General features: G+C 41.3%; 1 protein-coding gene across 1 annotated transcript; it reads left to right on the top strand.

Moving 5' to 3' along the window:
- Nucleotides 1–996: 996 nt before the first annotated feature.
- STMND1 (stathmin domain containing 1) lies at nucleotides 997–9,462 on the top strand. The gene is made up of 5 exons (XM_074146818.1): nucleotides 997–1,080; nucleotides 1,965–2,145; nucleotides 4,301–4,455; nucleotides 8,674–8,799; nucleotides 9,223–9,462. Exons 1-5 carry the CDS (start codon nucleotides 997–999, stop codon nucleotides 9,460–9,462), a joined length of 786 nt encoding a protein of 261 aa, XP_074002919.1.
- Nucleotides 9,463–10,664: the final 1,202 nt, after the last annotated feature.

Here is a 10,664-nt window from a genome sequence, read left to right as displayed (position 1 = left end):
CAGAAAGTTTTCCACTATGAATCAGGTCAAGATCACACACTGACATTCATTTGTTACCAGGGTCTCAGGAAGTTAAAAAAAAAAATCTTAATTCCTTGTAGGTATTAATAATTACTTCAGGTTTTTGAATCTTTCCATTTCATACAGAGAGTCCGTTTCATGTGAGTATTTGTGGAAAAAAAAAACATTTATTTCTTTAACTGTAACAGCTGGTGATCTCAGCACAAGTGAACCAAGACATGATCTTCAACTGACAACACTGCCTTAACATTTCTCTGCTATCTTTTGCAACAACCTCTTGGAAGTATAAACCATAGATGCCTTTTTCAAATCTCTTACAGACATCTACTTCTAAGGATATGAACAAACTCAAAAACAGCAATCAAGAAATTGTACAGCGATATCAAAAAACACTTAAAAAACTTTTTTCCCTAGTCATAGCCTATCCCTGTTGCCTGACTACGTCTCCTCCCATCTAAAAGCTTGTCTTGCTGCTTGGAATTTCACATTCAGCACTCATCTTTTCCAATTGCTTATGGTGCTGAAGTATACTTAAGAAATCCAACCAGAGACTAAAAATGTGTTGATTATTTTACATGACAGTATCTTGTTCATCTAAAAAAAAAAAAAGAGAAAGAAAAAGGAAAAGGAAAAAAGGCTAGAGATACTCAAGTGTCTTTGCTTGAGTTCCCATGGGAGGTTCACTAACGCCCTGAATGACCTGTAGAGATTTGCTGTGCTCAGACCAACATCCCAAGCTGCACAGGAGAAACACATTCCCTCTCAACTGCAGATGAGGGTGCCTGGACAAAGATGATGACGTCTGTATGCCAGGGACATAAGAAGAAAGCCTTCTGTGGTGTTATTTATTGTAGCAACAGGCCCTGGCAACAGTTAGACTCCATGGTGATAACGACTAACCAAGCTCCCAAGAAGAGACTAGGGCATTCCTACTCCCTGGACTTGCAGTAAGAAGCAGATGGTCACAGTTTCACCATGGGCTGCAATATTTCTAGGAGGGTCGCTGACGCACAGCTGTCTTCTGAGGAGCTACAGAACAACCAGGAAGCCAAAAGCCAGGTAGTGATTTCTTCCAAACAGACTCTGTACAAAGTATGTTAGGAGATATCTTAGATGTCCATGCGAGTGTACAAGGGCGTATACATACAGAGAAATGGTTTTGCTGATATTAATGGTAGCTCTGAATCTGTCGGGGAGCTCTTTAAGAGAAGTGCTATCACTCACTCAGCTTGATACAACCCCTATGCTACAGGGGAAGCAGACTCACCACTTGGCCACACGCATGACCTGATTTTACAGAACCTGAAAAGTGGCTTTTCACAGTCTGTCTCACTTGCCTCATTAAAGATACGATTAGAGGCACTTACCTCCCATACCAGTGATGAATTACAACACTGCAGCAAGGTGGGTTTTTCCTCACAAAGTTATGAGGCAGGAGGCTTGTATTTATGCAAATATTATAGGATAAACACGCACAGCCACTTTGTGAAGTTTGCAGAGCTGAGTTGGCTCAAGCCCAAACATACAAAGAAGAAACAAGAATACTTCTAGACTTTAATCCTGCATTCTTTGGAGGTTCAAAGCTATTGTTTCGAAGATGCACAGGTTAACACCTTACGAAGTGCTAATTTAAAACTCAGTTTTAAATTTCTAACCAATGATGCACATGCAGAAGGCACTTTAAGTACTGAAAAAATACTCCAATACAGTCTACTGGACTATGGACACACTTCAGTTTAAGGTCATTGCTTCATTTCCAAAATGCTCAGAGACCTTTCCTCACCATCAACATCCACCTGTGACAGAACAGAGATAAGTAGGAGGAACACCTCTGTCTTCCACTCCTCTCTGAACCTGCTAATTCTATGGGCTATTCTAGATACCACCTTAAATGTTTAGGAGGGCAAGGAGCATTTCTCATTTGTTTCTTCATTTTCTTGTAGACTAAAAATGACAGCATTGCTGGATCAGAGGCTGTCCCCTCACAGGATGGGGCAGCTTGGCCAACAGGCACTTCAAAGGATGGAGACAAACTTGGAAATGAGATCAGTGAAGCAGACTCCCCTGAGGAGCTACCAGGAAGATTTACATCTTCTCAGAAGAGCAGCAATGCACAAACCACAGGTGAACAGTAACTGAAGTTCATACTAGCTCCACAAATGGAGACCTACAAGCAAATAACCTTGGGAGTCTATTGCTACAGCCAACTTCCATACCCAGAAACATTCATGCTGCAACACCACAAGGACTGAGCTCTTAGCACTGGTTTAAAACCATGCAATAGTAGCAGAAAGTATTTCCTGCAGCATGACTCAACCCTCACTACCAGAACAGGCAGCAGGGTAGATACCTTTCTTGGCAGATGCCTGGAACAGACCAAGGGAACAAACTCAGCCCTGTCCCCAGGGGCAGCCATCTCTAACTGGGATTATGGCACACTGGGAAGAGGCATTGCCTACACGAGGGCTGTCAGTCTGCCGTTACAAAGAGTCATTTTTTACAACAGAATGGTCAATATATCACTCCTGACTAGCATCAGGTAGAGACAGTGAGTAAATACCATGTTATTCTGCAAGTTTGCAATCAAAAGCTGCAGGGCCGGTTATCATACAGCGAAAACTATAAGAATTCCAGAAATCATCATAAAGATAGAAAAATTTAAAAATTCTTAGCAGACCTTTGCTTAAGTACAAGTGAATACTTAACCTCAAACTTTTCTATAATCTTAGGATACTGTTGTAGTAAGAGTTACGAATGGAAAAGCAGCACCATCTTTGGCACGTTTAACCCCGCTAATTTTGTAGTTTAACTCTTGTATTTTTCAAGTGCCACGAACAGCTTACATTTCACAAACACACTAAATGGAAAATGGAGTCGTTGTTTACTCTTTGTAATAAAATATTTCAAATTGAACACAAAAGGAATAATTACTGGTGTTTGCTATTCATTAAAGAGGACTTAACTCCCAATGCCCCAGAAGGACGCGATGAAAGGATTCCATTTCAGATTGAACAAAATGATCCGCTTGATCTGAAATAAAGTGTTTCATTTAATTTCAAGCTCCTTTTCCTCCCACTTGCCAAAAAAGATAGCTTCACAGGAAACTTCTAAACAGAAAAATTTTAAAATCATGCTTCAATCTTCTGTTTCAAGACAAAAAAAAAAAAACACCCATACCATACTAAGACATTTCAACTGCATTTTTCTCCTCAATGAATAGGTTAGTAAAACCAATACAAATTCGCATTGCTTGCCAACATTGCCCACTCATCATGCTTTTATTTTTTGCCAGGATACATTTTGCTGTATACTGGCTTCTAACATTTACATGTGCTGACTGACAGCTGAACCCCAGTGCTTTTTGTTAACCGGTTCAGTTATTTTAGGAGAGGTAGAGAGTCAGCTTCTACAAGATGGTAGATATTCTGTATTTTTGTTTTACAACTTAAAAATAAGCCAACATTGTCATACCCACTCTGCTTATAAAGACTGGCAGATGTCAAATAACTGCGAGTTTGATTTGGTCCAAGCATTCTTCATACAAGAGCTCTAACTTCTGCCAATAGAGGTTGGGCAGATGGTAGAACTGTCAAATGAGGGCTGAAAAACCTGATGGGTCTTGGCAATAAAGTTGTTCGTTGTTTATTCATGTCTAATATGTGGAGACTAAACAGCCACTCAAAAGGGTTATCAAAACAATTTGGTTTTTCTTCTTAATTGCTATTTATAAATATATAATTAAGTGTTAGAATGCTTATGATCAGACTCAAATGTAGCAATGCTGTTATAACAAAAATGATAGACCACCAAAGCATATAAAAGTTTGGGTTCATTTAACAGAAGAGCAATGATCTTTACAAATAGGCCTACTAATAATAGGCCATCACTATCCCAGCCTGGATTCCTCCGACCAACTCACAGGACCGTTGAGAACCTGAACTATAAAGAGCTCCCTGTGGACCCTTTTTGTGAGCATGCTCAAAAAATCAGCTTCACAGGCCTTTAGCACACACTTCCATGCTTTCCTGAATGTGCCCCTCTGGGTGCAAGTGACTACAGTGAGAAACTGAAGTAGGTGCCTGCACCATTTTTCAAGCCACTGAAAAGCTTACTACAAAGTCTAGCAGTGAAGAGCGCTTCGAGCAGCCCTTCTTCACTGGACATTCTCAGTATGTAACCTCTTAAATAAGAACTCCGGCATTGGAAATACATCACGGAGTTTTGTTTGAATGCCAAGTGCTCTACAAGTATTAAGTTTTAATGTTTTCATCTTTTGAAGATGCACTGCTCACCAGCGAGTTCATGAGTAAATCATGGCCCTTACAGGAAACAGAGAGGCAAAAACCATCAGACATTCTAGACGAGCTGAGGATGCAAGGAATAATCAAGAGCCAAAGTACCATTGCCAGGACTAGAGAAGCGTATGAAAACAAGGTAAGTGTCATTACATGAGACAGGATCCCTGCTACAGCTCTGACCCTGCTGTGAGCACCCTGAGATTCAGTTTCTGCACACACAAAGCATCCAGGCATACCTACTCTAAGACTTCAGAAGCAAGTTGTTAAAAGACAGAGAACTGTATTACGGAGATGTTAATAGAACAGAAGCTGGCAGCAGTTTTCAGGTGTTCACAGCTTCTGGTCTTGTTTAAAATGGGGACAAAGGAGACAGGGACAGTACTAAGAACTTGCTCTTTGAAAAACTCACCGGAAGTTACATGCCACAAACTTGTTTCTCAAGCCTACGAAACTAGAAGAAATACTGCTGTCAGGGCTTACAATTACACATAAATTAAGGCCTCAGAAATCCTAAATAATCACACTTCTGAGAGATCTACAATTCACAATTGATCTCACACTAAGAAACATTACAAAATAGATTTTAAGAAAAATTATGGAACTCATATTTGAGTAAGATGCTAGTGTCCATTTTTTCATTCTGAATGATAACCTCAGGTTTATTTTGGCTTCTGAACTCAATCTTATTCTTTGTTATCAAGCATTGTGTTAAGGATCAGATGCCTCTCCCACACAGGGTTTGAAGTAGAGATTTCAGGATGAAGAAGGTCATCAGGGAGTTTGTAAGAAGTTTAGCACATATGTGGATGTGTGTCATCCAAAGCATGATCCCACCTCTTCTTGGACACGAGGAACAATTAAAGATTAAACCAAGGATGATTTTGAGTAGCTTTGTCATTTGAGGCAAACCACTCACAAGCCTCTAACCTTGGCCACTTATATTATTGAAGATCAAACAGAAATTTTCATAAGGACTAAATAAGCAAGTGCCACCATACAGTCTGGCCACTGGTGCTGCCTAGCACATTTCCTATTGCCAGCACTTGGAAAATGGTGCTGGAGGGTCTCCAAGTACAGCATCTCTGTAACCTTTACTTACTTCCCTAGGATAGATTTGTTTGAATGTCTGAGATGATTACCCCCTCTTTGGCTAAATTTAGGTAACATACTGCAGGCAGGTCTTTGTATTTCCCCCCCCCTCATAAGATAGGTGAGTATCTGTTCTATTTTTCCCTCCTATATTAAAAAAAGCTGTCTGGTATTAAATTACACATACTCTTTTATTGACAGAAATTCAGTCTGTGCTATTTCTCCTTAGGGAATTTCTATCCTTCCAACAGGAGGATAGAAAGAGCTCCCCCCCCCCCCCAAAAAAAAAAATCAGTACAGCTTTTAAAAATGAACCTTGTGCTTTTTGCTAACAAAGCCAACTTTTCCAAGTGATATTTTGCATTTGAGCTGGGCCTACTGCTGGGCAACCTACAAGTGATAACATAAATCTGTCACTAGCTGTTAACTATTAGCTCTCCCTTAGTAGCAAAAGAATATTTGGCCTTTGCTACCTCCTGTAAGAATAATTTATTCCATTAGAGCTCAAACCCATCAGATTACTTACGCACTGAACACAGATGCGGTAGAAAAGGTTTATTACCCAAATTACAACACGCAGCTCTGGATTTTGAGCATTAATATACAGGTAAAGTCACACCTGACTTTTTGGAATTGTCCAAGAATAAGCATGGATAGCTTTATTCTGAGTTTCAGTCTACCACTAACTTCAATGAAAAAATGAGCTCACATACCTCACCACTATGAAAGACTAGTACAACCAGGTTTGAGATTATTTTTACAATAATATTGGAGATAGAGATATCCCTTGCAAGAGCTTGCCCTTCCTGTGCATAGTTCTGCTCTGTGTAAGTATCCGCATCCCTTAAGCCTTGGCAGCATTACCTGTCTTCTCAGGATTTCCTGCCACTGCCAACACTGCAACAGCTAAGCTAGAAGCCTTCAGTCTTTTGACCATCCCTCACTTTATCCTGAGGAAGGAACTTCAAGCAATGCAGGTTAAGATACCTTGTTATACCTGGTTCTAAGCATTACTGCTCTAAAGGAGCGGTACTTTTGAGAGCAACATTTTATGGGTCTAGCGTAACAATGCCAAGGAAGAGCCATACATGCCACAGGGTAAGCCAGCCTCTACAATTTTAACCATGGCTTTTACTAAGAACGCCAGCAGATCCAGAGTTCCCACCCAAGATACAGATACCTAGCATTCTTTGCATGATTATGTTTCAGCATTTGGAGGGGAAGGGGGGGACAGGAAGCAACTGCTCTTTTTCCCCTCCAGTGCTTCAAAAATATTCTAGCTGATGTCAAAGGTGAAAAAGTTTAATCCTCACCCCTAAAGAGTTACATTAAACTCTTAACAAACACCCTTACTCCCAAGAAGGGCCACAAGCTGAATTATAGGCGGCATTGAACACTTTAGTTTGTTAGTGCACAAGCAGCTGTAGTTTCAGAGTAGTCCATGCAAATTTGATCCATTTATCATGGGTTATCATTTACAGGGGATGCACATAGGTTATTATTTTAGCATTTCCATTGCTTTTAGTTTTTGGTGTGAGTTTCTTGAAGCTTTGAGGACTCTTGATCTCCCCAAACTGTTTAGCCCAAAGCTAAGTTCTTCTCTCTGCTTACATAGACACAGAACAATCTGGAGAGCAACCTGCTTGCTGAGGTTGCAGCTCATTGCTTTCCATGAGCCAGCAATGTGCCCTTGTGGCCAAGAACGCCAATGGCATCCTAGGGTGCAGCAAGAAGAGCATGGCCAGCAGGTCGAGGGAGGTTATTCTGCCCCTCTACTCTGCCCTGGCGAGGCCCCATCTGGAGTACTGTGTCCAGTTCTGGGCTCCCCAGTTCAAGAAGGACAGGCAACTGCTGGAGAGGGTACAGCACAGGGCTTCAAAGAGGGACTAGAACATCTCTCTTATGATAAAAGGTTGAAGGACTTGGGTCTTATTAGTCTGGAGAAGAGAAGGCTGAGGGGGGATCTGATCAATGCCTATAAATACTTAAAGGGTGGGTGTCAAGAGGACAGGACCAGTCTTTTTTCAGTGGTGCCCAGTGACAGGACAAGAGCGAACGGGCACAAACTTTGACATAAGAAGTTCCATCTAAACGTGAGGAGGAACTTCTTTACTTTGTGGGTGGCAGAACACTGGAACAAGCTGCCCAGAGAGGTAGTGGAGTCTTCGTCTCTGGAGACATTCAAAACCCACCTGGACATGTTCCTGTGCAACCTGCTGTAGGTGGACCTGCTTTGGCAGGGGGTTTGGACTAGATGATCTCCAGAGGTCCCTTCCAACTCCATATCATTCTGTGAAAGCCTGTTTAGTTTGGACATATTGGGAAGAATTTTCCATTCATCTCTTCCTATGCAGTCCACAGTTTATCTTGTGTAAGGAATGACACACTCAGTCATACCTTCCCACTTTGGGCTTTTGCTAGAATGGCCTTTGTCATTAGAAAGAAGAGTTTCTTTCTTTTTTCCTTCTGAAAGAATCTTTTGTTTCATTTTTATGATGATTGAACATTGCTTTGTTCAGATTTTTTGTGTCATCTGTATTCAAAACGTCTCCTTTGTATATCAGTTTTCTTCCTACTGAATCATGCTCCACCTTCATCTCTCTAAGTGAGTCATACTCTATACTATTTGCAGCACTTCACACTTCTGGCAGTGAGGCCTGACTTCTGGAGTTATTTATGGCAATAAAAGTCTGGGGAGCAGACAACTCAGGAAACTTGTAACAAGATAGTGATTATTTCAACCACAGGTCCTTAGTTTGGGTTTAACACTGCTAAAACTGATTATCATATAGAAAATTGCAGAATTCAGCCTCCTGGCTGATCAAGTAATCCCCGCATCTTTCCAGGAGTAAGCGTTGCCCTCAGCAGCAGAGCTCTAGGATTAGGCTGCACTGGACTGCTCATCCGTATGCAGCAGCGGCCAGCAGTATCATGATTACAAAGCTCTAACAAAACTATTCTTAAATCTCCTCAGCAGTAATAAAGTAACTTCCCTAAATACTTAGGGCCTCATTACTAAATCCCCACATCTGCTGGGTGTACGGCAACATTGGGAGCTTCACAGACACATCACTCAGCAGAAAGAGTGAATTCTCACTGCAGACAACACTCATTCATGAGTGAGCACTGAGGTTATTAGCTCATCATTATTTCTATGGTTTCATAGTCCATCAGCTCCATACATTAAAAAAAGCAGAAGGCAAGAAGGAAAGTGTAACCCCAACATCAAAATATACTCTGCTGAAAGCTTTTAATGTCTCTACAGAGAGATGCCCTGGAAAAGGCACAGAAGAAGCCACCAGCTAGGCTGGAAAAAATTCAGTTTGGAAACAAGGAAGTGGGTGATTTTACAGTGAAGGACATGAAGACTTCTGCTGAAGCAAAAAACCAGGTCATCTAATTCCGCTGTGTATTTCTCCACTGCTTGCTTCATCACCTAAAACCCTCTACTTTTTACAAATCAAGGTAACACAGACAGCTTATGTACAACCTACTACCAAAACCTGATTAATAGCAGCACAGGGGGTCCTATATTCATCTTGTAAATGCTAGAAGTCCAGGTTTATTTTTGTTGAAAGCCTGGAAGATTACTCTAAAAATACGCATACGAGAAGAAACTTCTGGAGCAGTCTTTGTTTTCCTATAGCAAAAGGTGCATCTTCCACAGACACCAGAATAAATTGACTAAATTCAGCTCTAACTGGAGTAACGTTCGATCACATCTAGGTAGAAAGATAGAAAGAACTGCTGCAAGTGTTTCACACATACCTACTTCCATCCTTCATTACAAAGCATTGGGGTTTTTTTGTTATAGGTTAGGGAAGAGGAACTGAACAAAATGCCACAATTAATCACATTTTTTTCAGTAACTCCCCACCAAACTACAGGTAACGAGACTGAAAAAGACTGCCCAAGTTCTGAAAGTCAAGGATGTACAGACACCCCTCAGCCCTCACATTTCGATGGTGAGCCTGGGATACTGCCGAAGGAGATAGCTGCAGTAGAAGCCACAAACAATTATAAGAGGACTCTGTCATTGAGCCTGATAACTTAAAACTGCATCAGTGAAACAAATTGGACCTAAGCTGTCTTGCAAAAATTAAGAACAGCTCTGCTCTCTGCAGCTGTCTTGGGGGCACAAGTAAATGATTTATCATGGGGCACAGCTAAGTCTGGCTGTTACCTCTCTCACCTGCAAAAATGGTGTCTAATCTTAATTGTTATACACTAATTGAAAGTAACAAAGCAAATGAGAAGAGCCAGGAAGATGCAAATTAGTAACCAGCCAGTCACTAAGTGCGAGCACATACACATTTATATGATTCTATCAAATTTACTTTTTTTATTGTTCTATTATTAAATTTGGCTCACTTTTTGGATGGATGCATGAAAAGAGTTCCCTTCCCTCGGGAGCAGGGGGTTGAGAAAGGCATAATATACCCATAGAAAGGCACAAAATCAGGAGTGTGCAGGCAAAAAGTTGTGACCAGCAGGGACTTTGGGTAGTAGAACATGGTGGGACCCTAAAAAGTAAGAACAAAGACTTTTAACTTACTATGTGCAGCAACCGGCAAATAGGCGAGAGCTTCAGATAGTAAGGTGACAGCAAGCCCCAAGAACATCTGTTTGACAAGCACTGAGCATACAAGGGAAGGACAGAACAAATACTGAAACTACAATGGAGAAAACAACTATCGGTCTGAGATATATAAAGCACAGGGGGGTTGCCCACAAGGAAGGAGATGACTGTTTCTGTTACAGAGCGGTCAGTCTTTTCACTTTGGAATCCCCTATCTCCAATGCACACACAACATTTACTAAAGCCAGCTCTTCCAAAAGCAACAAGTCAAGCAATTGTGCAGTTCGTGCTCTCCCCGCTATCAGCCCTGCCACTCTGTTCTGGTCCATCACTAAACAAGTCCATACCCACTTCCATTTGGGCCACAGGCTCTACCCACTTCTCTCCCTGATTAATCCTGCACCATGTGCACCCTGCTCACCCCTGCTCCTATCCAAGCATTTTACTTTCTTACCTTCAGCTACAGGTGACACATTCTTGTTTTCCACCTTCCAAAACAAGGAAGTTCAGCTGCAACACACTCCTCTCTTAAATCACAGGCCAGACACTGCAGAACAGACAAAAAGGTAGTCCCTATTTTTACAGTCTCACAGTAGTTCTCCCTGTCACTCTAAGGAAACAAAAAAATCTTTCCTGCTACCTCTTCTCTTGCCAACTTGTACTAAATCACTAAGGGG

This window comes from Numenius arquata, chromosome 4 (genome assembly GCF_964106895.1).
Source record: "Numenius arquata chromosome 4, bNumArq3.hap1.1, whole genome shotgun sequence".
NCBI classification, from domain to species: domain Eukaryota; kingdom Metazoa; phylum Chordata; class Aves; order Charadriiformes; family Scolopacidae; genus Numenius; species Numenius arquata.
This window is presented reverse-complemented; position numbering and strand designations above follow the sequence as displayed.

Coding starts and splice junctions, on each gene's coding strand:
- STMND1 (XM_074146818.1), top strand. CDS start 997: ATGGGCTGCAATATTTCTAGGAGGGTCGCTGACGCACAGCTGTCTTCT. Junction 2,146..4,300: donor CAGCAATGCACAAACCACAG/GTGAACAGTAAC, acceptor CATCTTTTGAAG/ATGCACTGCTCACCAGCGAG. Junction 8,800..9,222: donor CTGCTGAAGCAAAAAACCAG/GTCATCTAATTC, acceptor TTTTTGTTATAG/GTTAGGGAAGAGGAACTGAA.